Raw genomic sequence first — 27,095 nt, 5'->3', positions numbered from 1 at the left:
CAACACAATCAATAATGTGAAAATAAATAATATAAATAAAATAATGGATATCAATTAGTTGTTTGAGTTTTTTTTTTTAAATGACTCACTGAAGTAGACTCACGCTAGGCAAATATAACCTGTTTTGTGATGTATAAATCAGCGTGGCATTTGTACAATTGTATGTCTTATGTAAAATGGTATTAATATGGTGAGTGAAGCTTTCTTACATTTTTTATAGAAAGACGATAAAAGAGAGAATTTAAAATTGGGGTTCAAATGAGGTTGGATAATTTGAATTATTTCGATTGGGGTATAACCGCTTATTGTGGTATTATTGTTAAAATTCGGTAGTGTATGTGTAGTGCTCATATACACAATATATACAAAACATAAGTTAGTATTTATTTCAGTATGAAGTTGGAAATTTTTCTGGGTGAGTATGTACATACTTTTTCGCCTCTTTTCTGAATAGTTTGAAGGATCTCATATGTTTTAAATTTTTAGATAAGACGTTGATCTAAAATAACTCCGAGGTATTTTACAGATGTGGCTTGTTCTATGGTCTGACAGTCGCAAGTATTTTGATTATTACAGTGCGGTATATGCATTTTTATTTTGTAATTTTTGGGTTGATCACGAAGGGTGGGGGAAAAGGTCAGATACTTTGTTTTGTTTACATTCAGTGACAGTTTAGTACTATTTAGCCACATGTATATTTTTTGTAAATTTGTTTCTACTGTCTCTCTGACTTCATCCCAAGATGTTCCCGTGTAAATTAGAGCAGTATCATCGGGATAGCATATTATATCGCCTATGAAGTTGTTGATTTTTGTTATACTGTTAATGTAAATAAGAAAAAATATCGGTCCCAAAACGGTTCCTTGTGGTACATCAACTCGCTACTTATTTCATTTCCAATTTTCACTCGTTGGATTCGATTTGATAGGTAGTTCTTCATCAAAGTCAAAGCATTGCCTCGAATACCATAGTTGTTCAATTTTTTTCATTAATAGTTCATGGTCAACTGTATCGAAAGCCTTGGCCAGGTCCAGGAAAACGGCCAAGGCCTTCGACGAAGTCAATTCGAATGGCATAAAAACTGAATGGTTACCGAACGTCAGCAGTTTCTTTGTATGGCATAGGCGGCGTGGTATAATTTTTTTCTAACATTATTTTTATATGGGAGGTTTTATATGGTATTAACTAGTAAATTCATCAAACTCTGTAAATTAGTCTTTTATTTAGCTGTTTAGATTGACTTCGTATAGACTATAGACTGTACCTGCGAAACAAATTTATTTGTGAGGTAGTAACCCCACATTCTCCTGATATAACTATTGTGTAATGAAAATGCAGTTCATTATGTATTGTTTTTTTCAGTAGTCCTAGATATACATTTTGAGAAAAATCAGAACTTACAGTTGTAATGATTATTGTCACTTAATATAAGTATCTATATTCGTTATCAGGAGAAGAAATTACTCTGATTCACACTTCAAGCAGTAATCTTGTTCTTCTTAGCTATAATCTGAATCTGGTTTGAAACTTTTGTTCTCATAATGGGTTTGCCTGCTGGTTCGATTTTTGTCTTCGTATCTCTCAAAATCCGTTTTTAGTGACTGAGTTTCGACAGCCCAGGGTTGTAATTCACCAGAAACGAATGTTCCATAAAAAACTGCTCCAAACAGATATATTCCGGACGATATGAAAAACACTACTCGCCACTCTGAAATACTTGTCTGTAAAAAAAATTGAGTTAGAAATGGAATTTAGACTACTTCATAGGAAAGTATTTTCATCTGCTTCCGTTACATATATTTCATCTATACAATTACTCCACGTGAAATTTTTTCATACACATTATTTTAATTATTTCGATATTTATTTTGGAAAAAATTAGAAATAATATTCTTTGAGCAAGATTTGAAAACGTCATTTGAAAGGTTTTTCTTTAATTTTATAACCATACAATAAATATCACTAACACTTAATTGATTTTTTGCTGTTTTCCACATATGAAGCACATAATTTGAACAAAAAGAGATAATCAGTTTATTTCTTTATTGATTGATGTTTTATATTAATATTTATTATTAGAAACGTCTATTGTAACCTTGTAAGACAAAATTTGTGGTATCAGTTATTGCATCAGTCAAATGTTCAAAAGTGAAATGATGAGTTGAGACTGTGTTGTCTCTGATCGCCCGATTTAACGCCGTTGGAATTTTGTATAGAATTATTTGAAGTGACAACAAGTGAAGTCAGCATTTAGAAGGTGCTACGTTCGATACTATTAACTTTAATGTTATTAAATCTTAGCTAAATACTAAATAGGACTCTCTAGCTAATTAGATCGTATCTCACTGACCGTCAACAAAAGGTTACCATAGAAGGAAACAACTCATAATATTTAATGCTTATATGTGGGGTGTCACAGGGTTCGATTTTGGAACCCCTTTTGTTTGCCATCTACACATCTCAACTTACTAAATGTTTGGAATTTATTGATACACATTTGTATGCAGATGACACCCAGTTGTATTATAGTTTTCCACCTAAAATGATAGATAATTCATGTACTCAAATAGTGACTTGAAATTATTGGTGAAAAATGCTTCTGATCACTGCTTGAATATAAATTGTAAATCCAATGAAATTGTATTCGGACCGAAAAGCTCTAGAAATAATAATCGCAAATCTGTGAAAATAGTATTAAATGATCATGCACTTGAGGTCGTCCCAGAATCCAAAAGCCTGGGAGTTATTAAAAATACGAACTTGAAATTAGAAAGTCACGTTAATCAATTCATTAGGCGTGCATATTGTTCTCTTGAAATTATATATGGACACCGAAATTTCCTACCAATGAAGGTGAATTTATGAGAATCGTTAATTTTATCTATATTCAATTATGGTGATGTTTTGTATGGTCCATCTTTAACCAAGCAATTCAAGAAAAAAATACAAAAAGTTTAGAATTCCTGCTTACGGTTAATTTTTGGAATTAGAAGAAGAAAACGAATATCACATAAACTGAAGGATGCTGACTGCTGCAACTTTGTTTCACAAAATAATTAATAGTAAAGTGCCGTCTTACTTACACCAGAAAATTAATTTTGAAAATTACTCTTGAGTTTATGTAAAAATGTCCAATATCATTGGTTTAATAAAAAGACTTTTTCCAAACACCCGAAGTGTAATACTTTTTTCCACACTCTATAATATTATAGATCATCTCCTGATGATTAGTGCTGGTGTGTGGCAGTTTTTCATTTTATGTTAGATTTTTCAATTCTACTATTAATATTTTCAATATGAATGAAAGTGTTTAGAATTTTATAAATTTCTTTGAGTACTTTCTTGAATGTAATTTCAAAATGGTATTTTTGTTTTTTAATTTTCCAAATGTACCTTTATAGCCTTCCTAGAAACTCACCTCATCAGTCACAATGTATCCCGTTAGTATAGGACTGACAATTCCAGGTATCGTGGCAAAAGTATTGCCGAAACCCATGAGAATACTAGCATACTGGGGAGCAATGTCAAGATGGTTTATACTAAAAAAAAAACATTTATTTTATGAAACGAACCAATATAAGACTTCTTCATGGAAATGAAAGATTATCTGTTAAACAAATATGGATAAGTAATGAACCGGAATAGAGAATATATGTGAATATTTATAGATCAAACAAAATGATAAATTTTAGTATATTTCTAATCACAACATTCGGGGAAGAAACATATATTTACTTTTTTTCGAGCAGATCAAAGCTGTCGTGATAAATGAAGTCACTGGATTATTAGACATTGGATATTCCGAAACAACTTTCCAGGATCATGCATCAATAATTTTTCTATTTTCATAAACTACAATTTACGATTTGATCTTCACAAAGCTGTCGAGATAAATCAAGTCACTGGATTATTAAAAATTGGATATTTCGAAACGACTTTCCAGGATCATGCATCAATAATTTAATTTTTCTATTTCCATAAACTACAACTTACGATTTGATCTTCACAAACTTCATTCAAGAAATATATCACGGCATATTTCGCTAACACAGTAGCTTCTTCAACAGTGATTTGAATCACTGTTGAAGAATCTACTACAATAGTACCGTAAATTACATACAGTCAAAGAGCGTAGGTGTGATTCCCGGTATTCCTCAGAGTAGAGTTCTAGGTATTTTCGTATTAACAACATTCATTAATGATTTGTCTACACTTGCTAATCAGAATTAAATAGAAATTAACCCCATGAGTACCAAAATTCCATTGGGGTCAGTTCCTTTCCTGATCGTGTCGTCAATGAAATGATAAATGATGCAAAAAACTGCTCCGCGAATCTAAAACTAGTACTCAGCTCAAAGTATTCTTTGAAGTTGACCAAACACTTGAGACTCCCGATTCCAGTGATTTATGTCAACAAAGAGTGTTAATTATTAAGCTTGTTCGATTGATGACCTATTTATTCTGTAGAATTTCATATTGAGTAAAGGATAAAGAAAATAACGTTTGTCCTAACTTCTACTGAGATTTGTTACAACCGGTTTTGGTTTATTGAATCATATCTCAAGTTTACTATAGAATGGTTTAATGAACCATAAACCGAAATTTAAAAACATGGAAGAGACCATATTAATATCTGGGTACAGGAACTGATAAACATTGAGTTGCTGTTTGGCCATTAGAATAAATAAAAAACAATTCATTCATGAACATAAATCATCGAATGAAAATGAGAAACTTACCTGAAACCAGCCCAAGCAAAGGCTCCAAGGCCAACAGCCATAGTAAGGCAGAACGTGGTACCAACTGGATGCAACCAATATGCTGCAGTCATCATGAAAATGGTTTGTGCAACGAATCCACTGCAGTTGAAAGTTCTTCTGACCTGCGTAGTTGTGAGGATTCCTTTAACTAGAAACCAATCCGCAAGGTGGCCGGAAAATTGGGTCATTATAGCCATGGCGAGGTAAGGAAGGGCAGATAAGAAACCTGCTGCATTGAGCTTCATATCCAGAACCCCTAATTTAAACAAAAATCATCTTAAGATACTATATAGTTTTTGAGTTCGAGTAACTTTTGATGAATATGCGATAAGGTCATCAGTAAATCGTATACTTCCACCATGGAATACTCAGGTTCAAGAACGTGTGTGTATTCGGAAAGGTTTCCGCAGTCAACAGTCTGATGATCTGAAGTCAGGGTTGAGCCGCGTCTGGTGTTTTCAGTTGTTCAACATTTTCAAGAAGGTACTTTACTGAGGTCTCAATCTGCCTACTCCGCAGGTAGTAACACGCTTTGACTCCTCAGTATCAACTGTGGGTCCACAGGGAACGAGGGTGTTACTAACTGAGAAGTAGGCAAATTGAGACCTCAGTGTAGTAGCCGACTTTGAAGAAACTTTGAATAAACTTGGAACGGACTCAAAATGGTTTTGAAATACGTAAAAGACACCCTGAGCTTCAAACTGGTTTACAAAAAGCATGAATCCCATCCAGTGTTAGTGGAATATTCAAACTCTGACTAAGCAAGCAAGTGACAGGCGGGTTGGCTGTCCTTGTTCATCTTTCACTGCCTAAACCACTGTGCATGCTGTTTTTGGCGAGTGCATTGGCTTGGGATGTGGGGTGGAGCGAACCGGCCATCGTATGCCTACTTCCACGTAGCCTCGCTGGATACGGGAATGACAGAATCACTTCTGATTCTGTTATTCCCTAACTGTATGGCATCCCAACGATAGCTTAATTCAAAGGTGTGTGTATCCGTGCTGAGAGGACGAATGACACTGAGCCTATCAGCTGTCTCTACGGAACCTTCGAGATACCGGGCGCCCTCTTGTCGTAGCATCGCCTTGTCACGGTAATGAGGAACTCTGTCGTGATTGACCTTCCTTCCCTAGCTACTCGTGGGACTTTTATGGACAGAGTAAACTTACAAATTCTTTCTGACGCTGAGTCTACAGAGGAGATGGATGTCGAGCTTACGATTCCAACTGACCTCCCTGTAAAATTAGATCAGGAGCGAGAGCTTCTCAACTCTCCAACTACTGATCCAACAACTAAACCTAAAAAAAAGTTTAGTGCTGCAGCCAGGGAACGACTGAGTCGTCGTCTCAAGAGCGGGGTACCTTATGAAACCGCCTTGCACCAAATTCTTGAGCGACACACGCAGAATCTGTCTCAACTGGAGGAACAGAGCCCCCATGAGCAGGTTAGCAAACGTTTGCGCTCAAGTGATTATTCACGAAAACCAGAGGCGAAAAAGCCCTGCAAGTTTGAATCTATGGCATCGTCAGGTGTAGCTGACGCGGGTATCAAGGTAGGAATCTTGAACCTTAGCTATCCGACTACCTCATTAACAATGAAACAGCAAAGCATATACTTTGTGCCGGCCCCGCTGGGAACCGAATCAGGTTTTTAGAGTTCGGCAGAGCCATACTCTTACCATCTGACCTGAAAGACCACTCACCATACAAACTAATCGGCTTCGTTGAGAAGCTGAGTTTATTTGGTGTGAGTGAGCTACAATAAACCCTTGCGGGTTGCGGTGGAGGGTCGAATAGACCCACTTACTTTAGACCTAACCTAACTCAAGCAAGAAACAACTGAGTGACAGTTCTGATTAGTTCAATTAGCCAAAATTCCAGGCCATAAAGAGAGAGCTGATAGAAGTGATTTATGTTTGAAGTAATAATCTGTAAACTGATATTCTGAAAAGGGATTGCCAATACCCACATTTCGAAAACAAAGAGATTAACTTGGACTCTCAAAAAATTTCATTATGGAGAGGCGTCGAAATAATATTGTTTTTCCTTTCGAGTTTGTATTTATTTGAATATTACCATAGTGAGTTTCCGAATAACCTAATAATTATAATGAAAGTAAACCACTACTGCAATTTTTGTGATGGATATTACTCCAGGAATTATTCGGAGTCAAAGGACTAAGAATCGCCATCAGAAAATAATCTGAACTAATTCAATTATTTCTCAATCGTGTCAACTTCATTACAGGTCCGGCGTAAAAGAAAAGTGATTTTGTTACATTTATCTTTCAATATGAAATTAATTGATGATGCCTGCCAATATAGTTGCAACTATTTCCAAACAGTTTGAAGTTGTTACGTTTTTTCCCGTGCGTTGGTTGACCAATAATTGACTACACTGAATAATCAAACTTAACTGTATTTCACTTTAAATACAATAATCACTTAAACTAAAACTTCAACTATTATTCGAATGACCATCGCCTTACTAGTCCGCTTCTCCATATGTTCGTGGCTAGCGTTCATATATCGTAATCGAATGCGCTAGAAAATTTCGCCGGAATTCTTTCGAAATTGGTAGCATTATTCTCGCTGCATCTAGAACGGCAGCGAACATCGTACGTTCGCGCACTCTTAGCTACGTCACGATTGGTTTATGGCTACCAGTGGCGGCTGGCGTTATTTTCTTTAGGGCATATTCACAACAAAGGTATGAAATACCAGACCAAGTGACTTAATGAAATAGTTGGATCACTGGGGTCTGAAGGTGTATCATTTGAAGTATAATTATGCAAGTGTTAGGAGTTGAATTTTGTGAAATTACATGAAGCTATTGAATAATAAGAGTATCAGCCATTTCTAAAGAACCCATAAGAAGAAGAATAAATTTAATCCAGGCTCGATTATTTACTGAATTGGTTTTCGTTTTCCATTGTCCAATACTTCAGATGTGATTAAAATCAACTTATTTCTCAAACAAATTTTCACGCCACAATATCTGTATCCGTGTGAAGTGAATAATTTTTTTGGTATTGTTATCAACTCAAGTGCTTTTGTAATATTGATCAAGTTCCAAACTATAGTAAGAACATTTTTGAAGAAGTATTATTTCTGTAACTTATTCTATAACTACCAGTTATTCGAATAATTACCTTTCATGAATTTCGGCAGTTGAGTCAGAAGTGTGTAAAATCCCCAATTTTCACTAAAATGAGAAACGGTGATTGCCCAAACAGGCATAGAGGTTGCAAACGAGCGCCAAGGTATTTTTAAGTTGGCTTTCTTGTTTGATTTGCTTTCTTCATTGAGTGCTGAAGTGATAAAATTCAGTTCGTATTCGCTTATTTTGGAATCTTCCTCAGGAGAGTCCGTGACTATCACCATCCATAAAATGCACCATATTATACCGACCGTTCCTGTAAAACAAAGTCCGAATGAGTATATATTATAACCGAAAATGAGTATCAAATTAAATCACTTGCTTGAATTTTGACAAAATCAGAATCAACGAACTAAGGCGTGCGCAGCGTAATAGAACAGTGCCTTCAAAAAATTGTTCTACAGCGCCATCTAGTGGCAAGTTACTTATACATGTCAAGTTTCATCACGATCGGTTGAGTGATGTAGAAGTTTTTTTGTGTAATATAAAACATATTTTTCGATGCAGATAATTCGAAAAGTTGTTTGTTGTTTATAGCAAACAGACTGAATATAATTCAGATATAAATGAGCTGCACATAAGTTTTCATCACTTCTAGTCCATCCTCTAGATTTTCATAACTTGTATTATTTGTATTTAATGTAAACCTCGTCTAAAGATTGGAGCAATTTATTCTTCAATATAGTGATTCTTACCAAAACAGTAAAAAATGCTTTCCCATCCGAAAGATGAAGCCAATAAGGAGCAGAGGGGCATTGAAATGACCGTGCCAATATAACTCCCAGAGAAGGCTATTGTAGCCAATCGACTTCTTTCCAGAGGAGGTGCCCATTTAGCCCAAATTGCATGTATACATGGATAGGTAACTCCCTGAAAATCGAATTTCCTCGCATGAAATTAGAGAAATTATTGAGCTTATGAATAGAATATACTGAATCAGTGAGATCCACCTCTAGGTTAATAAAGTTTGAAGATATATCCCAGGCAATTTACACCATAACTAATAACAGGATTTAACCTAAGGGGTTCTGTATATGAAATCATTACAAATATATTAGGTAGAGTCAGTAAGGTATTGCAATTAAGAAACGAGGTTTCATTAGGCGATTTGGCGAAGGTTGAGATATCATTAAGACATTAAATTACATGGAGGTAGAAAAAAAATTGTTCTGATATATACAGGGTACAGTATTACATGTATTATATGTATTACATAAACTCACTTATGCCAGGTATTCCAAAATGTAAAAATATACAGGGTGTATATATTTGAATCGAGGAAGTTGGTACCAACTTCCGGTATAACCGGAAGTGTTGGAAAAACTCCATATTATTTCCATTCGATACGGCTGTAGGTACCCTATATAAGAGTATGTCGTTCGGTCTTGCTACTGACAAATTTCAAGATACTTTCATTATTTTTATCAGCTCTCGATCATTTTTTAATCGACGACTCAATATATTCAGAGAGTTTTTAAATTTGTATTAATCAATAAGATTCAAGTTTCCTCACATTCGATTTCTTTTATATTACGACTGTTTGTATCACGACTTCGGCTTTCTCTAGTTTCACTTTTTCACTTATAGTAAACCCTGTAAGTCTTTTTAGTAATGGGAACGCTATTTTATCTACGACTATGCAACAGGGAATATTGATGAACACATTTGAACAAATTTTCATATCAGCTTCAAAAGTAACATATTTGATGAGTTTCCAGGTCTGAATATTTGAAAATCGTCTGCCTAATATATTCTAACAGATCATTACCAAGAATGATAAAAAGTAACGTGTCACCTGGTTGTTGATAAACCAATGTCAATGGTTATTCCTGAATTAACTGGGATTGCAATTAGTGCAATGCAATTAGCGAATTGAGATTAAAGGCACATCATGAGATTTTCCGTGAAACGAAAAATATTTATATTCATATTGCAATTCAGTATAGAGCATTGCTTTGAATGTTACAGGCTAAAACTTGTTTTGGTTCAGGCTATTTGATCCTACTGCTGGGATGCTGAAGCCCAGATATATTATATTGATCCCATTCTATATTCAACATTATGCTGGCATTTGGACTGATGTCTCTTTCAAGGCGGATTTCCACCAAACGGACAAAACCACAACAAAACTTGAGTTATCAAAATAAGGAACATTTTGAAGACTCTGTGTCGCAAGCAACTGTTTGTGTCAAAAACAAAATGTCCCGTTAGCAGGTGTAAAATCAAAAAGTTTCGGTGTTTTGTCTGTATTTTTGTAAACATTCCCCATCGTCAGGCTCTCACAAACTAATCAGCCTGATGATAGTCCTTCTCGACAACCAGAGTAAGACGATATTCGTCGTGGAGTTTACAGCTCCAGATGAGACGAATACCAGTATTAGCCGAAAGAGGAATGAAAAACGGATTATATATCGGGATTGTTCTCTCCGAACTTAGCAGATTCTATTCAGGCCTTTCTGTTGAGGTGGTTATTCTGATTAGAGTGTTTGGTATAAAATGATTGCTCTCTCTACTTTTGAATCTGAAAATCATATCAGCGTGCCTCAAAAGGGTGTCATTCCTGGCTCATTGCGTCTACTTAGGGCACGTGATTCTCGGACACAATGATCTAACAGCTCAAGCGTGGGGAGTGGGCAATGGTTGTTAATGGCAGCGCCCCTCCGTAGTACTAGAGCTTTGGAAAAAGGTCCCGCGACCGGCACAAGCTTTGGAAAAGTGCTGATAATGAAAGTTCTTAACACGAGCTAGGTATCAAGATAGCTATTCATATGGATTTAGTGTCCCTAATTTAAATATAGTATTTGTTTTTACTAGAGTGTTTGCTAGAAAATGTGCCCTTGTATTTTCAACAAAATGTTTCTGCTTTTCTCAAATGTTCTGCTCACCTCAAAAATACCTTCTATGATCCTCACAACAATCAATAGGTAAAAGTTAGTTTGCGCCACCCAAGGAGTTACGAGCGTCAAAACGGCAGTGACTGCTATGCCGGTTCCAAAAACACGCTTGCCACCAATTCGAGCTGCTAAATAACCCCCAATCAGCTGGGTGGTTATATATCCATAAAAGAACGAGCTCAGTACGTAACCTTGAACTTTCGTGTCCCAGTCAAACTCCCGTTCCTGAAAAAATGATAATTCAATGGACTGAATAGTCACTGTAGATGAGGTAAAAAACAAAACAATTACATAATATATAGTGCAATTCTTTAATTTCCGTTTCATTTTTTGAAGGCGTCAACCCAAAATATTGAAATTTGGGATAATGAAATTAATGCATGACTAGTTTATTTTGAAGTGAAATTGACAAATGAAACTTTCAAGTTGGCGACTGGGCGCCATCTGGGAAAAAATTAAATGAATAGGGGGTCTTGTGACACATCATTTTGAAGCTCCTGACGAATACTTTACAACCCTAGAGTATATGAAGTCAATATCTTTACCTACTACAAAATGGCGTAACATTGAATAATTTCCTGAAGACAAACACATTGATATCGATATTTCTAGAAATATTCCTTTTTATCTGCCATATCGCAATTCCAACAACCCGATAAGGTTTTAAGTTATTTTTTATTCATGAAAACGACAAAAATGTCAGTACGACAATGAGCATCATTGTTCAGTTAGAATATTCTCATTTAGTTTTCGGTTTTACTAGTAGAAAGGTACCACGCCACAGGTACCAAAAAAATTGAATCGATTTTACGATGCGACGCGTAACTTTCACGAGACCGAAAGGATTTACGAGACCGAAAGGATTTTCAATGAACGTTTTCCGAATCGTCCTACCTGTAGAAAATATTTGAGGGAACTTGTATCCAACTACTAGTAGTATACATTACAAAAATCCCCCAGGTCATCTGTCCATTCCGGAAGAACAGCAAGTGCAAATAATTGGTGAGATGGTAGTAAATCCTGAACAGTCTACTTATTCCGTCGCGAATGTTTGTGAGGTGTCTCCTTCTACTGTGTGGAGACGAGGAGTATTTTAAAATGGTACACCAATTAACAAGATGGAGCACCACCACATTACTCCAGACAAGTAAGAAACTATTTGGATACTACTTTTCCTGGTCGTCGGATTGGCCGTCGAGGTCCTACAGAATGGCCAGCCCGCTCGCCAGATTTGACACCTTTGGACTTTTTTATAGGGCTATTTGAAGCAAAAAGTATACGAAACTGAACCTGCTTCAGTATTGGATATACGGCAGAGAATAATAAATATTTGTAGAGATATTGACGTTACTATCTTCGAAAATGTTCGGCGTGAAATATCGGATAGGCTGTTCATATGTCAAGAAGTTCAAGGCAACCATTTCGAGCATCTTCTGAACTGACCTCAAGCTTATTACCTCATATTATGTAGTTAAATGTCAATGTATTCAGGCAATTATTAAAAGTTCAGCTATTTTGTAATAATCGAAGATATTGACATTATATTCTAGGGTTGTGAAGCATTTGTCAGAAGCTTAAAAAAAGTGTTCACAAGACCTCCTTTTCCATTATATTTTTTTCCCAGATGTCGCCCAGTCGCCATCTTGGAAGTTTCATCTGTCAATACCACTTCAAAATAAATTATTCATGTAATAATTTCATAATCCCAAATTTCAATTTTTTGAGTTGACCCGTTCAAAAAATAAAAGGGGGGGAACATTAAAGAAATGCACTGTATAAGTAATACTATGAAAGTGAGTCATACTCTATTTATATTAAAGACCGTATATAAAGACTGCACCCCTATAAATAAAAAATGCAAATAAAAAATGTGATACATTGAAGACTCTTCAGTTTAGTTCAAATTGTTGATACAGATCGGATTGGAAAAATCAAAAGTATCAAGTATTATATTTTGTGTAATTTTCAAATAACACACAAATTAATTACGGTACAATTCGAGGATTCTCACCTTTATCTTAACTTTCATTTCATAATAAGTCCATTGTTTTCTAGGGATGTAAAGTTTTTAGGCGCTGTACCTTAGAAACCTATTCTGCTTAGCCTCGATTTTATCAATGTGCACCTGATAGAAAGGTAACCAAATAGGAGAAGCATAATTCAAAAGGGTGATAGAGTTGAAGATAGAGACAACACTGTAGTGTTACGTATAGTGTACTACGAATCCTAATCGGCTTAGACCTCTAGATACTAGGGTGGGATTAAAAGGAGAGCTTGCAATCAAAAATCACTCTCGGGTCAGTGAAGCTATCAACTCTGCTCAAATAATATCAATCACACGTTAAAAGGTAAGACCTCGTTAGTCCTTAGCTCGCACAAGTTTCTCAACTCCTGAGAGTTGTCGTTCGTATGGGGGCGACAGCTGATTAACGGAAAAACAGATTTTGAACAGAGTTTTAAACAGAGTAGCTGAATTATGCAAAAATGTTATAAATTGACACTTGCCGGCATTGAGCGACAATCCATTTTGAGCAGGCCATAAGGAGAAGGTGTCAATGTCAGACTGCAGCATGTGGCAATATTCGATAGTGTCAATTGATCCAGGATAAAGTAAATATCACATCAAGCCCTGTTACAAGAATTAGATGTTCTTATTCTCCGTCTAATGATAAATCAAGATAATTGTCCTTACAATTATCTGGCTAACGAAATAGCCAACAGTACTGAAAGTACTGTTGGCTATTTCGTTACGAAGGTGGTTAGAACTCCGTCATTCCTGTTACAGACTATTTTATTTATTGAAGCGAATGAGAATACGAGATCCCTCCATTTAGTTGGACTTGAGGTTAACTCGAATAAAGCTGAACTGATAATACTCAAAGGAAAGTCAAATAATGGGCCTAACTGAAAGGTAACTATACTCCTGATATCTTATTTTAGGTAATTATCTGCACATATTTGGTTATGATATTATAATTAAAAAGAAACTAGTCCGTGCAAAACTTATTGTTAAATCATCTGAAAATGGAACTTTTAACAGGTTATGATCGACTATATTGCCAATCATGCTCCAAACTAACTGACTATTATGAGAAAACAAGTATAGCTGAGGCACCAGTCAATCTAATAATAACACTGATGATCTTCAAACATGTCTCAACCTCTGACGGAAGCACCAAACTCTTAACGATGGTTCGAAATAGATGAACACTTCAAGAGGACATTGGCAAATCAAGACCTTCAGATGATGTGGTGCTGCAGGTTTTTCCGGATTTTCCTGCAGCTGAAAAATTAAATTCGCCACTGGAATCAATGAAGTCACCCCGGAGCGCCAATTAATTTTTGTTTTTGTTTTATAATTTCATGATTTGTATTGAAAAGGTATTTTATTATTATTATATCAACATTGAAAAAAAACTGAGTCAGTTGGAAACCACAGGTGTCTCTGATGGCAGATAGTCACTCCTATTCTGACATAATCTTCTACGGTGTTTATGACAAAAGAATTTGGAAATATCTTTCACAGTTTTCATCCAATTGAAAATAATTATGCTGACCTCACGTCATGTATAAGAGGAAGACCGGATATTTTTAGGAAAAATCGGTTTGAAAAATGTCGGCTGAGTTGGTTATATCGTGATTCTGTATGCATTTTAAAGAGTCCGACGAAACCGAAAACAGACAAAACCCAATGTATATATTATAGTATTTACCTGTATAACAGTACCGTTATCCAGAGTAGTGTTTTTGAATTCTGTCATAGCTACAATTGCAATACTCAGATTCACTCTCAGGGCATATGATGTACAGAAACCAAGAAATGCTAAAAGTGCCACAACATATCTCCTCATTTTCCAAAACATCCATGTTGATTCGGGAGCTCTGAAAAAAGGTTACTTATTGGAATAATTGTTGAAATTTCACAATTCTGACTTTAATAAACATTGTTTGCTAAAGGATTTCTTTCATATTTGCTTTCGTATGAAGTAATGGGAAAAAAATACGTTTATTCCAATGGAACACTTAGTATATTTATGTTTTCAAAAACTTAATAAAACATTATATTCGAAAATATCAATAAAAGAGTGATCAAATCAGAAACCTGAGAGACAATTTTTTGAAGGAATGGAAAAAATTACTACAAAAACATATTTATGATTATGACAATTTAACGGAAATTCGATGTACCTGTATGACAAATTTATTTTATTGTTTTATTAATTTTGTTCTGATGAAAAAAAATAAATCAATTTACTATTTGTCGTAATATAAAGAATGTTTTGGATATTTCGTAATATAATTTTACTTGACGAAATCGAATGTCGGACAAAATAAAAAGGTGACGAAATGTATTACTCAATGAATGTTATATCACTATCATGGTTACCTCTATTATTATTCATTTTCTGTTTTCTGTTATTTGGATTATTATTTTTGATGTAGATGTTATATCTGAAATATTCATTTGGAAAATCACTCCCATAATATAATAGGTATACATAGGTCAATCGCCAAATATATATATATATATAACAAAATGATAAATGTAAAGGAAATTAAAGGTGTATCTAATATCTATTTATTCTATAGGTTTAGACAGCCGATGGCCAATATTATATTGATCAATTCTAATATGGGATGCAAAGAAAACTTGAACCATGAGTGTCAAAGTTGAACGGGGCCTCCGAAGGTCATCTTTGCAAAGGCAAGCTTCGATATCGACCGCTGAATGTATCGCTCTGCTACCAACTGTTCTCAGAGCACAAGCCGGAGTGAGCGAAGGAGATTATATTTCCCTTTGCGAAAACGCCATCCATGGAATCGACAGAAGAATTAATCCACGAATATCAAAGATGAATGAGGGTCTCCAAGGCGGTCCATTGTAAAGCTGCGACATCAACCGTCGTGGTTCAGCCTAGCACCACTTATGGGGTGTCGAAACATCGCTGTAAGATGTTGGATAATGAATGCTTATTTTTTTGAGCTCTGTTTCAACTACTTGCTTTGTAGTGAAAGCTGCAATGAAAGTCAGAGGACGAATCTCTGCCGGCGGTCGGTCGAACCTTGGTTTTGCAACTTACCGCCTTGAGGAGTCTCGTTTATCCTCAGGATTCGTGGATTGAGCCTTCTGGTAATAAATGTAGTCTTCCTTAAGGAATGAATTATATAATCGCCTTTACTTCTGCTATTGGATCATAAATGCAACGCTTCTGGGTTCTGGTATCAATTAGCCAGCAAATTTTAAAAACACCTTCTAATATCACGAAAATAAACCACTAGTTAAAAGACAACTATTGGGAACACTAATATTGTGAGTACCTTTTGAAACACTTCTTTGTGAGATTTCCATAATTTGTCAAGTCCTAACACATGTTTTAACATGTAATAGTTTATTCGGTCTGACTAAATTACGAGACTAAAAATACATAGAATCGTTAAACATATCAATCAATGGAATTATACAAAAGTTCACTAATTGAATTAGTAAATGAATTCTCATGGATTACATTAACAGAATTCTAAAAAATGGCTCATAATGAACAAATATATAATAAATTTTACCTCGGGGTTTAGTGCCAACATGAATCAAACTATTCACTTTAACATGGAAAAAAAATTGATGTAAAGAAAGGGGAATTATTCAATTCCAAGGTATTAAGTTTGCATTCTGAATTATCGATGGAAGACCCGTGGGTTGGGCTACCTAACGGGCGCGTCCCCAGGTAGCGGATAGGGAAACGGCAAGGAGATTGGAGGCCCTGTCCGGTAAGCCAATGTGGCCTTGCGGACGGGGTCGCCGGACTCCTGATCAATGGCAGAAATAAGTAGGGTGAGGGGAACTAAAACCCCCAAAAGCCTTTGCAAAACATGCCACCATGGACCAGCCTACCCAAGCTAAGGTGTCAGGAATCGTGGCGACAGCTGAATGGCCACAGGGTGATATGCGGTCACGAAAGATCCCTTGGGGAACTGGGCGAAACCTCATTGCAATCAGCCTACCTCTGGTAATGCGCAGCTCTGCCAGAGGTGACCAACTCTTCCCTTGCTACTCGTGGGAACACACATGAATGAAACAACATAAAAATAGAAACAACAAAAACCAATCTCGAGGCTGGACAGAAGTGCCCACCTCAATCTAAGGCGGTGGATGGGGATGAACAGAAATGTCCACCCCAATGTACCGCTTGGAATGAGGCTGGAAATAGTAGATCACCTCCAACAGCAAGAGCACTTCCTGCGGCGGGCGCCAAGAGCTTCGTCTTGAATAAAGGGAACCAACTGCCCCTGCAGGAAAGCTCCCTCACTTGTGCACTTCCACGGAGGAAACCCCAAGAAGGTTGAAGAAGCCGCGCGACGACATTCGCTGCACCTTCCAAAACTTTCGCGGAGGCCACCGTGAGGAACCTCAAGGTTGCCAAAGAGAGTGTGTGTTCGACGAGTCTTGGCCTACACCTGCCAATATAAATGAGATGTCCCCTAGTGACTCATTCACCTTCCTGGAAAGAACAGGATGGACGATGACCTAGGAGGACAACTCTTCGGAAGGATGTACAATGGGTCACACGTGGCCTAAGTGCTGTGAGTCTACACTCACTCTGCAGAAACAGATATCGATGAAAGATTAGGGTTTATACCTCTATTCTCAATTCGATATCCCTTAATTATAATCGCAAATAATGAATCAAACTGTTTCTATACTCTTTCAATTGTACTTCGCGTTTGACCAATATAAATATTGGAACGAAAATTTGTGATCAACTTTAATATTCCAAATCCATTCGACACTGAAAAAACCCAAACAATTAATTCTTTCTATGGATATTGAATTACCTAAAATCAGCTTTCCATTTGTACACCAGTGTAGATATCTGACTTCGCTGACACCTTGAAATTAAGAGGGGAAAGTTCTGAATAATACCATCTGTTGATTTGCATTTAGAGAGGTCGGCATCTTCAAGAGTACTGCGTTTTCAACTTCACATCAACAGTACTCTAAATATTTTTTAATAAACGAGATTCAGCCAAATTCTGGATATTGTGATTTAGTTCAAATACTTTTTGGGACAGAAAATTTCGTCTTTCCACTTCTCCCTCATTATATAGCAAGTATGGAAAACTTCCAAAGAAAGGAAGAAAAAATTTAATGCATCAGTAAAAACTCTTCACAGATATGAACTCAAAGATAAAATCTTTCCGAAGTATTTTACATTATGAAGGTATTTTTCAAAATTTGGATTCGTTTCATGATAATTTTTTACACCCCCAACCTCCTAAAAATATTGACTTTTTGACCAAAATATTTGTGTAAGTCAGTTGGAAAGATGAAAAATGTGTTCAATACTGCATAATTCATAATTTTTCGGTTTAAATATTTTTTTTAGACAATGGACACCCAAAGCTGTGGTATTCGATAAGAGACTATGAATACACTGATCTGTTACTTGATGCAAATAACTACATTATCCATGATAATGATTATAGAATACTCAGAATGAATTTTATTCAGGAGGCGTTTCGACACAGGTTAGCTTCATCAGTTGACCTGGAAATTATATTACAATAGGTAATAACAAAACATAATTTTAGATAAACGATTGATTCTAGCAAAAATAGGTAGATTTTGAAAGAACAATTATAAGCAATATTACTTCTAGATAAACAGGTAATTTATAAATATGGTGATTATTGGCATTTCATGCCAAAACTTAATTACATAAATGATTAATTAAGGCATCGAGTTGACCCAAGTTCAATAAAGCTGAGTGAATAACTTCTTGTTGATAATTTGAAAGAAAATTTGAATGTTTGCCTTTATCGATTTCCAGAGATTCCAGAAGTTTTAAATTTTGTCTTTCATTTTCTATATGTAATATGTCGTAGTCCATATTGAAATCGTGGCTGTTCTCTAAAAGGTGGCAAGCATTAGCAGAATTTTTTAAACAGTTTAAAACTTTTTTATGTTCGTAGTTTTTGATCCACATGATTCATGACAAAAACGTTTCAAACAAGTCTTAACCAAGTATAACACTGACACCAACAAAACATTCACATTCAAAGCAAATGATCAGATGAAATAAAAAGACTACTAACAGGAAGGAATATTAACATAGCATATATGCAAGACTGGTAACTCCCTAGATACACATTTGAAGAACAATTCAAAAATGGACTAAGATAACAAATCAAGGGTCTTCAAACTAACAGAGGATCAGGCGCAAATGGTTATGAAAGAAGGATCTATGAAATTATATAAAAGAACAATTCGTTCAGACTAACTCACCTACACTGTAGGTTAATGTACTGACACCTATCAGAAAACAACTACTCCCTTGGCTAATACCACGAAGGGCGTTGGATTATATCCGAAAGGTGTCAGTGCAGGATTCTTCACAGATGTAATTCCTGCATATGCTGTTGGTGATACAACCGCCGGAATCGATTTTCAATTATTTCAGACCGGTTTTGGGCTATTTGGTCATTTGTTAGTGCAAGGTAGTGTACATCAATCAACACGAAGCTGATGATTTTCCATTATTGAAAATCAAAGGTTGAAACGAACGACAAACAACATATTCGTCATCGCCCTATCTGCCCGTGAACGAGGTAACCAACCGCATATCCGAATTGTTCATTTCCTAGTATAAGGAAAAAACTTCACATATAGTAAGGGGTATACTTGAAGACTTGCAGTAAATCAAATAATTTAGAAAAACAATTCGCTCGGGCCAGTCTCAACTCACCTACACTGTAGGTTAATGGGCTGACACCTATCAGAAAACAACTACTCCTCCCCTGGCCAATACCACGAAGATGGTTGGATTATATCCAATAGGATTTTTCAAAGAAGTAATTTCTGCACATGCTGTTGGCGATACAACTGCCGAAATCGACTTTTAATTATTGGAACAAACTTGCAGATTGGTTTCGGGCTATTTGGCCTCTCGTCAGTGCAAAGTAGTAAAATTTGAAAGGTTCCCATCTTTCCCTTGTATGGAAAAAATTGTATTCAAGGTCAAAGAAATGAGTTTTTTGTGATTTTCAGCAAAACGGTAAGTTTCATCATAAAAATACTTCAGACAAAAATTGTTGATCAAAATATCATAATTATCTACAAAAAATATATGAATACTTTTTTCCTACGAGATATAACGATTCAAAAAGTTGCAATCGTCATAGTATGCACATGTTTCCACGCCACCTATGAGGTAGTGCGCTTTTTTTACGTGGTTTTCCCAGTAGGCCTATTCCACTGTTGGTGAGTCAATATTAGAGCACGACCGGCCTTGACAATGTGTACATGCCAGAGAACAAAACAGTTCGGCTTTTTTCCAACCACATTTAGCTCTGCACCCCTTTTTGCAGTTGGAAAAAATTGTGATCAGCAGTTTTTCCGGCACAGGTGAAAGTAAAGTTTGGACTGGTTCTAATAAACTGTTGACCAACTTTGAACCCCAGTCTGTAGGATCTAGCTGATAACCAAGCCACACTTGAACTTGGTAATATACCCGAAAAAAATGTTGATGAGCAGCAACTGAGGTTGGATGAAGACAAGGTAATTGAACTTGTTTTCTACTTTTGGTATACTTAACGAAACATGCATATCTATACTTATCTAAGCAGGTAGTTTTTTTAGGAGCTCCATACATAGAAAGAAGAAAGCGAATTCCGATAGTGATAATTTCTTGTCGAGTTGAATTACTATTTCAGCACATTGAACTAAATTTTATTTTTCAAAAATTTTGAAAACTGTAATTTTACCCCTCCTGTAAAATGCAGATGTCGTATCATAGCCAGTTATTGCCTGTAAAAATAGTACATCATTTTGACACTTTGCAAAAGTAGATAATCTTTTTGATGAATATATTTCCGATTGATGTTGAGCTTTTTCTGGTTTTAAGAAGAAAAATAAGAAGAAGAATTTGAAAGTTATGACTCGGTCGATTAAATTTCACAACTTTTTTTAACTTAAATTGCTTTTATCTTTTCAATCTCTGCTAATATCCATTATTTTACAATAGTTTCAAATTAAACAGGATCACAACTGACCCATGGAATAGGCCTACTGGGAAAACCACGTTAAAAAAACGCACTGAGTACACTACCTCATAGAAGGCGTGGAAACGTGTGCATATTATGACGATTACAACTTTTACAACTTTTTGAATCATTATATCTCAAAAACGATGGCTCCTAGGGAAGAAAGTATCGATACATTTTTGTAGATAATTTTATGATCTACAATTTTTGTCTTAGTATTTTTGTGATTAAACTCACCGTTTTGCTGAAAATCACGAAAAACTCATTTTTTTGACCTTTGACCTTGAATAAATTTTTTTCCATACAGAGGAAAGATGGGGAACTTTCAAATTTCAATTTTCATTCATATTTTAAACAATCTTACTGATTTTCAGCTTGGTAGGAATTTGGGTAGCTTTACTCTTATTTTTTGGTCTAATTTGACCGGACTACATTACAGAGAGAAAATGAAACCTGTTTTCAATTGTTTTTACAAAATATATCTATTTTTCCAGAATTATTCATAGTTGTGCTTTGTAATTTCCGACTATTATATAAAAGACATTGTAAAATTTCCTAATAGAGAACCTTCAAAAAATATTCAGAATGAATTCCAACGATAATTTCATACATAATGACATCATTTATAGAACCATAGGTACATAGCAACGTTATTATAATACCATATCATTTTTATTAGTTATGTCTATTGACATATTTAATCAAGCAAATTCATTCCAAATAACCCATTTTAGATAAACTGTGGAATTATTCTGAGACTGTTCATAATCACATTCCACGTTCTAAACAGTGATACGTTCAATAACAACAGATATTACTTCGGTTTAGCTCCACTTCGTCATGCAATCAAAATTTAGCAGAAACAATAACAAATACGAGTACTCGTATGTGACTGGAACGATTACTCACCAGTAAAGCGGACCTATCAGAAATAGGTTTCTTGAATGATATTGAAAATGATTGTGAATAAAGGCTTGCATGTGCTGATGTTTGCTCAAACTCAAATTGGAGAGTTTATTGTACCAATATAATATATATAGTCGATGTCGAAGCTTGGCTTTGCAACTGACCGCCTTGGGGAGCCTCGTTTGTCTTTGATATTCGAGGATTCAGTTCTCTGTCGATCCCATAGATGGCGTGTTCGTAGTGGGAGATGTCGATCTTGTTTACATGAAATCATCATATCCTTATGCCATTTTTCATATAAAATGATCGTTCAAGAAAATTTGTGTGGGTACAGTGTCATCACCAAAGTATGCACCATATGGGTAACTTATTTATTAAGGGTTTTTCGACAAAAAGTTATTCTTGATAAAAGTTTGTGCATTCCCTAAAACCAAACATGCACCAACAAAATACTGTAAAACATACGTAATATAAGTATCTCCAGAAAATCAATGGATTTGTTCCAAAATACCTGTTTTATTTTGATGTTTTGTGATTTGATATAATTGAATATAAAGTTCTTGTTACAATACTGTATAATTTTGGGTAATTTTCGGTGTTAATAAAAAATAAAAATAACTTTGCACCAAAAACTTTGAAAATTATTTCACTCTTCAGAAAAATTAATCGTGGTTAACACCATAGTTATGTAATTCGTAATATTACAGGCTCTTTGAATGAACCGTCGTATACAAGATGTATAAAACTTCACTCAGATGGCCATGACTTCAAATCTAGAAGTATTTTTTGATGCTGAACGGCTTTTCCAAATAACATTTCCCGATATTTTTCAAAATAAGAGTACTTTACTCTTGCCTGAAAATCAAATATCTGAAGGCTCCTCGTATATCACGTGTGTTTTACTGTATTTTGTTAGTGCATGTTCAGTTTTAGGGAATGCACAAACTTTCATCAAGAATAACTTTTTTTCGAAAAACCCCTAATAAATAAATATGGTGCATACTTTGGGGATGACACTGTATAGTAGCTGAACAAGTCGACTGATATTCGATTATTTAAAAAAAATACTTTGATGGATAAAAAAGTTCTTTACTTTTCACAAAATAGCCATCAGAAAATGATAATCGGTATTCAGAGAAGTTGAAATAAAATTCTAGTCGATATTCAATACATTCAAAAACCAAATTTCAAAAATATGTCTAATGGAAGTAGTCCTAATGCAATAGATACTCGGAAATATTTTGCACTTTACTACATTTTTAGTTCTCCTCAAAAGAAAAATTTTATCTCTGAATACAAGAAGAAGTCAAGGAATGCACTGCAATTTGTATTTTTTTTTCATGTACTAGTAAGGTATCTATTGCAACTAGACTTCATATTCAATAATTTCCAAAAACTATCCATAGGCGTTAAGTCTGGCAAAACAAATAACTTGAATAAAACCAATACTTCGATGATAAATTTTAATAATTTACCAATTTAAGCAAACATACCAATACTGGTATATGGCATTGACTTTGCGAAAGACACAGTTTCCCTTTCTTTGTCCCACTTTGAAAGTATGTGAATTGAAACATATCACCTTCACATTTCATTTCCTCGTTACCTCTGAGTACATATTATAGATTTGTTATCTACCTTTTAGTCTCATCTGATTGTACCGCCTTTACAGAGTTGGGGGACATCCTCTCCTCGGGGTGCACCATCTCCAAATCCTTGAATAAGTACCAGTATGGGCCGTAACATCAAATATCCGGATAAATTTTGCACTTCAGCACATGACCGACTACAAAATCACTGTCGCAACTTTGGGTTCGCGATCGCAATTCACCTGCACATACTTTCGTGTTGTATTGAAAGTTATGATTCGCACCTTCCCAGTTAAAGGTTGTATTGAGCGATCGGTGGTACCGAAAAAAAAACGATTACATTCTAGCAGATCGTTGTTACTCGCATGCTTTGATCTTTTTATTGTAGCGTTAAACGACAGCACAATGAAAAATTCAGGAAATCTATCAATAGGCAGTTAACAGAATTCAAGCAAATTTGCGAATTTGAAGGTGAAAAATCGGTCAATTGACACTTTTCAATCTGTCAATTCACACTTTTGAATATGTCAATTGACACTCAAAATCTGTCGATTGACACTTAAAGAATCTGTCGATGAACACTATTTAAGTTGAATTTTTCGGTGGACAGTTTCGAAATATGTCAATTGACATTTTTTAAATTTAATTTAATGGGCCTATATTTGATAAAAATCTATATAAAACCTTACTAACACAGTTTTATTGTAATTCAAGTAAATTTCCCGATTTTGTATCTGACATAAGTCAAAATAAATGAGAACACAAGTCAAAAGAAATTAAAACTATTACAGTTTGAGGAAAGATTTTTATAGTGGATTTCGGATTTCGAAAACGGAGAAGGATTGTTTTCCGAAACTTCAATAACCACTTAAGAAAACTAAGTATCAATATTTAATTTTTCCAATTGATATTTATCAATTTGTATTTTTCATTAGGTTGCTGTATTTCTTGATATTGAAGGAGCATTTGACAATGCCCTATCTAAATCTATATAGGATCGTTTCTGGCTAGGAAAGGTATAGAACCGACCATAACTGGCTGGATCTATGCTATGCCGGTAAACAAAACTGCAACTACGACTCTGCAAGGCGACGCCATTAGGTTCAGGGTCACCAGGGGCTGCCCTCAAGATGGGGTGCTATCTCCCCTTCTGTGGTCGCTTCTGATGGATTGGAAAAAGTTTTACACAAAGCCAGACTGTCGAAGTATTTGTAGTAAAACTTGGGGTTTAGGTCCCAAACAAATCCATTGGATTTATGTGAGGATTGTCAGACCAATGATCACTTATGGTGCAATTGCCTGGTGGCCGAATAAGGCTTTACAGAAAACGGTACAGGCGAAGCTCTCTGGCTTACAGAGACAGGCTTGCCTGGCTATCAGTGATGCCATCAGTACCACACCATCATCGGCCATGGAGATCCTTCTAGATCTACCTCCTCTCCACATTTTCCTGGAGAGAGAGGACTGCATACAGACTTGTGCACATTGCCAATTGCACAAATCAATTTAATGCAGAGTGCAACAGACTGTTGGTTCACACTGGAAGTCACAGCATTCTGAAAATGACCTCTGACTTTATGCCTCCAACTGTCAACTACGAACAGCCAGCAGAGAGGACTATGTCCTCCGGGAGAAGGAAATATTAAGAGCAGAGATAGTTGTTGGTTCACAGATGGATCAAAAAAACCTTCCGGTTCTGGTGCAGGTGTTTTTAGTCCCAGACCCAGGACAGAGATATCACCTACCTAGGAACCTATGCGACTGTATTTCAAGCGGAAATTTACGCTATTGAATTGTGTGCAGAGAGATTGGAAGAAGCCAACCTCATACACAAGTCAAAAAAATATTCTCGGACAGTCAAGCGGCGTTGGAAGCTCTTGGCTCCTACCGAGCAACGTTTAAATTGGTAGCAAATTGCCAAAAACGACTCTCCTCGATAAAAAGACTTAACAGATTGTCTCTGGTCTGGATTCCTGGCCATACTGACCTGGAATGCAATGAGGCTGCTTACTCCCTTGCAAATGAGGCTGCTGCAAGCAGCTTCATCGCACCGAAACCTGTCATTGGCATCGCTTTAGGCTTTGCCAAACAAAGATTGAACACCTGGATGGCAAGAAGATTTATGGACTTCTGTCAGAATCTTTTAATATTGGCTCACTCCAAGGTGTTTATTCACCCTTCGAAGCTTAATACCAAACAGTTGTTGGACTACAGTAGGGATGAACTACGATGTCTAACGCCTTCTTAGAGGTCACGGTCATTTAATCATCACTGTCGGAAGACAGTGTGTGTCTATAACTTCTCCAAAGAAGATTCTGGTGATATCCATCATCACTAAGTGCATGTTCCGCGCTGAAGATCTGCAGGAAATAATTTTATAATACGGCGGTCTTTTAGCCCAACAAAATACTTCTATAGTAGCTAAAGCTTAAATAATTATATATAATGGATGGTATTTCAATATTCTTAATATCGAAGTTCGAAGGAATACTTTTTTGCACTTAAGCTGAAATCATGTCAAATGAATTATAGATAAACATCTACACGCGTTCAAAGTTTTTCCTACATTTAAATTTCATGGCTTACTTTGTAAAACCGTAACAAGTCACGTTAGGATTGAAAATATAAGGTTTGCATCTGTTATAACAAATCTAAAAGGTAGAATTGGAAGCTTTGTCGAGGAATGATTCTAATAATAACACTGTCCAACTGTCCACATATGCCAAAACTGCAAGATAATCCTCGACGTGCAATTCGCCAAGCAAATTGTTGTCATCAGCATTGTGTTGAGTCCGAGACTGTCAAATTTTGACGACAGTCTCAGATCACCCACACATAAGTATGAAGCGTACAAACGATCGATCAGAATAAAATTATATTCTAGCGATGGGAAACGTAGCTCAGAACAACTTCGACAGACCTGACTGCTGCTAATTGGTACGTGCCGCGAATAGACTAAATTTTGAAGGACCTGATCTATAGATCACGGATACAATAATAGTAGGTATGTCTTAGCATCTCTAAACAGGTAAGGAAAAATGTCATTAAAAATTAACACATGTAGCGCTATCTATTACTTAAAAGGTAAATTAATATTTAGACTATGTTAAAAGATCTCTGACAATTTTGAACAAATTGAGAATAAGAGCATTTGGTGTGAATGGCGCCTATCTTTGTATATAGACTAACCCTTTGTATACTCATATAGTCTATATACAAAGCGCATATCTTTGCTCTCTTCACGAAGAGCCAGTGTGATGTGTGTTTTCGGTTTTCGAAAAAATGCAAAGATATGACGGACATGTATCCAAATAATGATGTCTTTCTTTAAAATGAAGTTCAAAAGTTTTCAAAAATATTACTAAAGCATCCCATGCAAGAAATAAATAATACAAAAACAAAATCGATATTCTGAAATACTACTCTGAAGTATAATAAATCTATTGAAACACGATGAAAAATGTGTGTGGGAAAAGTGTTTCATTTCAATAGGCCGAGTTCAATAAATTTCAATTCATAAAAAAAATCTTAACAAATGATGAAATTAACAATAGCCCGCCATACATACAGAGGTTTGTCTAAAGACTATCCAGCACGGTTTCAGTAGGTTTGTTCTGGTTCTAACATCCCAAAACGTATGGAAACTGCGCAAGACATGGTGCGTACAAACAAAAAATCTCAAACTGTCCGAAATAGTCTCGGACACTTGTTTGAACCAGAACGCTTTTGAGGAGACCACTGTGCCACCTA

General features: G+C 35.7%; 1 protein-coding gene across 1 annotated transcript; it reads right to left on the bottom strand.

Annotated features, from left to right (window-relative positions):
• Window positions 1–1,333: 1,333 nt before the first annotated feature.
• On the bottom strand, window positions 1,334–23,732 carry LOC111510170 (sialin). The gene is made up of 8 exons (XM_074170909.1): window positions 23,395–23,732; window positions 14,526–14,694; window positions 10,804–11,037; window positions 8,614–8,788; window positions 7,911–8,174; window positions 4,740–5,016; window positions 3,419–3,539; window positions 1,334–1,721 (listed from the first exon to the last, which is right to left on the bottom strand). Exons 1-8 carry the CDS (start codon window positions 23,460–23,462, stop codon window positions 1,500–1,502), a joined length of 1,530 nt encoding a protein of 509 aa, XP_074027010.1. The 5' UTR covers window positions 23,463–23,732; the 3' UTR covers window positions 1,334–1,499.
• Between the last annotated feature and the right edge of the window lie 3,363 nt (window positions 23,733–27,095).

The sequence above is a fragment of the Leptinotarsa decemlineata genome, unplaced genomic scaffold (genome assembly GCF_025532065.1).
Source record: "Leptinotarsa decemlineata unplaced genomic scaffold, Ldec_3_MD MMD2_tig00000008_RagTag_RagTag, whole genome shotgun sequence".
NCBI classification, from domain to species: domain Eukaryota; kingdom Metazoa; phylum Arthropoda; class Insecta; order Coleoptera; family Chrysomelidae; genus Leptinotarsa; species Leptinotarsa decemlineata.
Note: the sequence above shows the minus strand (reverse complement) of the source record. Positions and strands in the feature narration are given on the sequence as shown.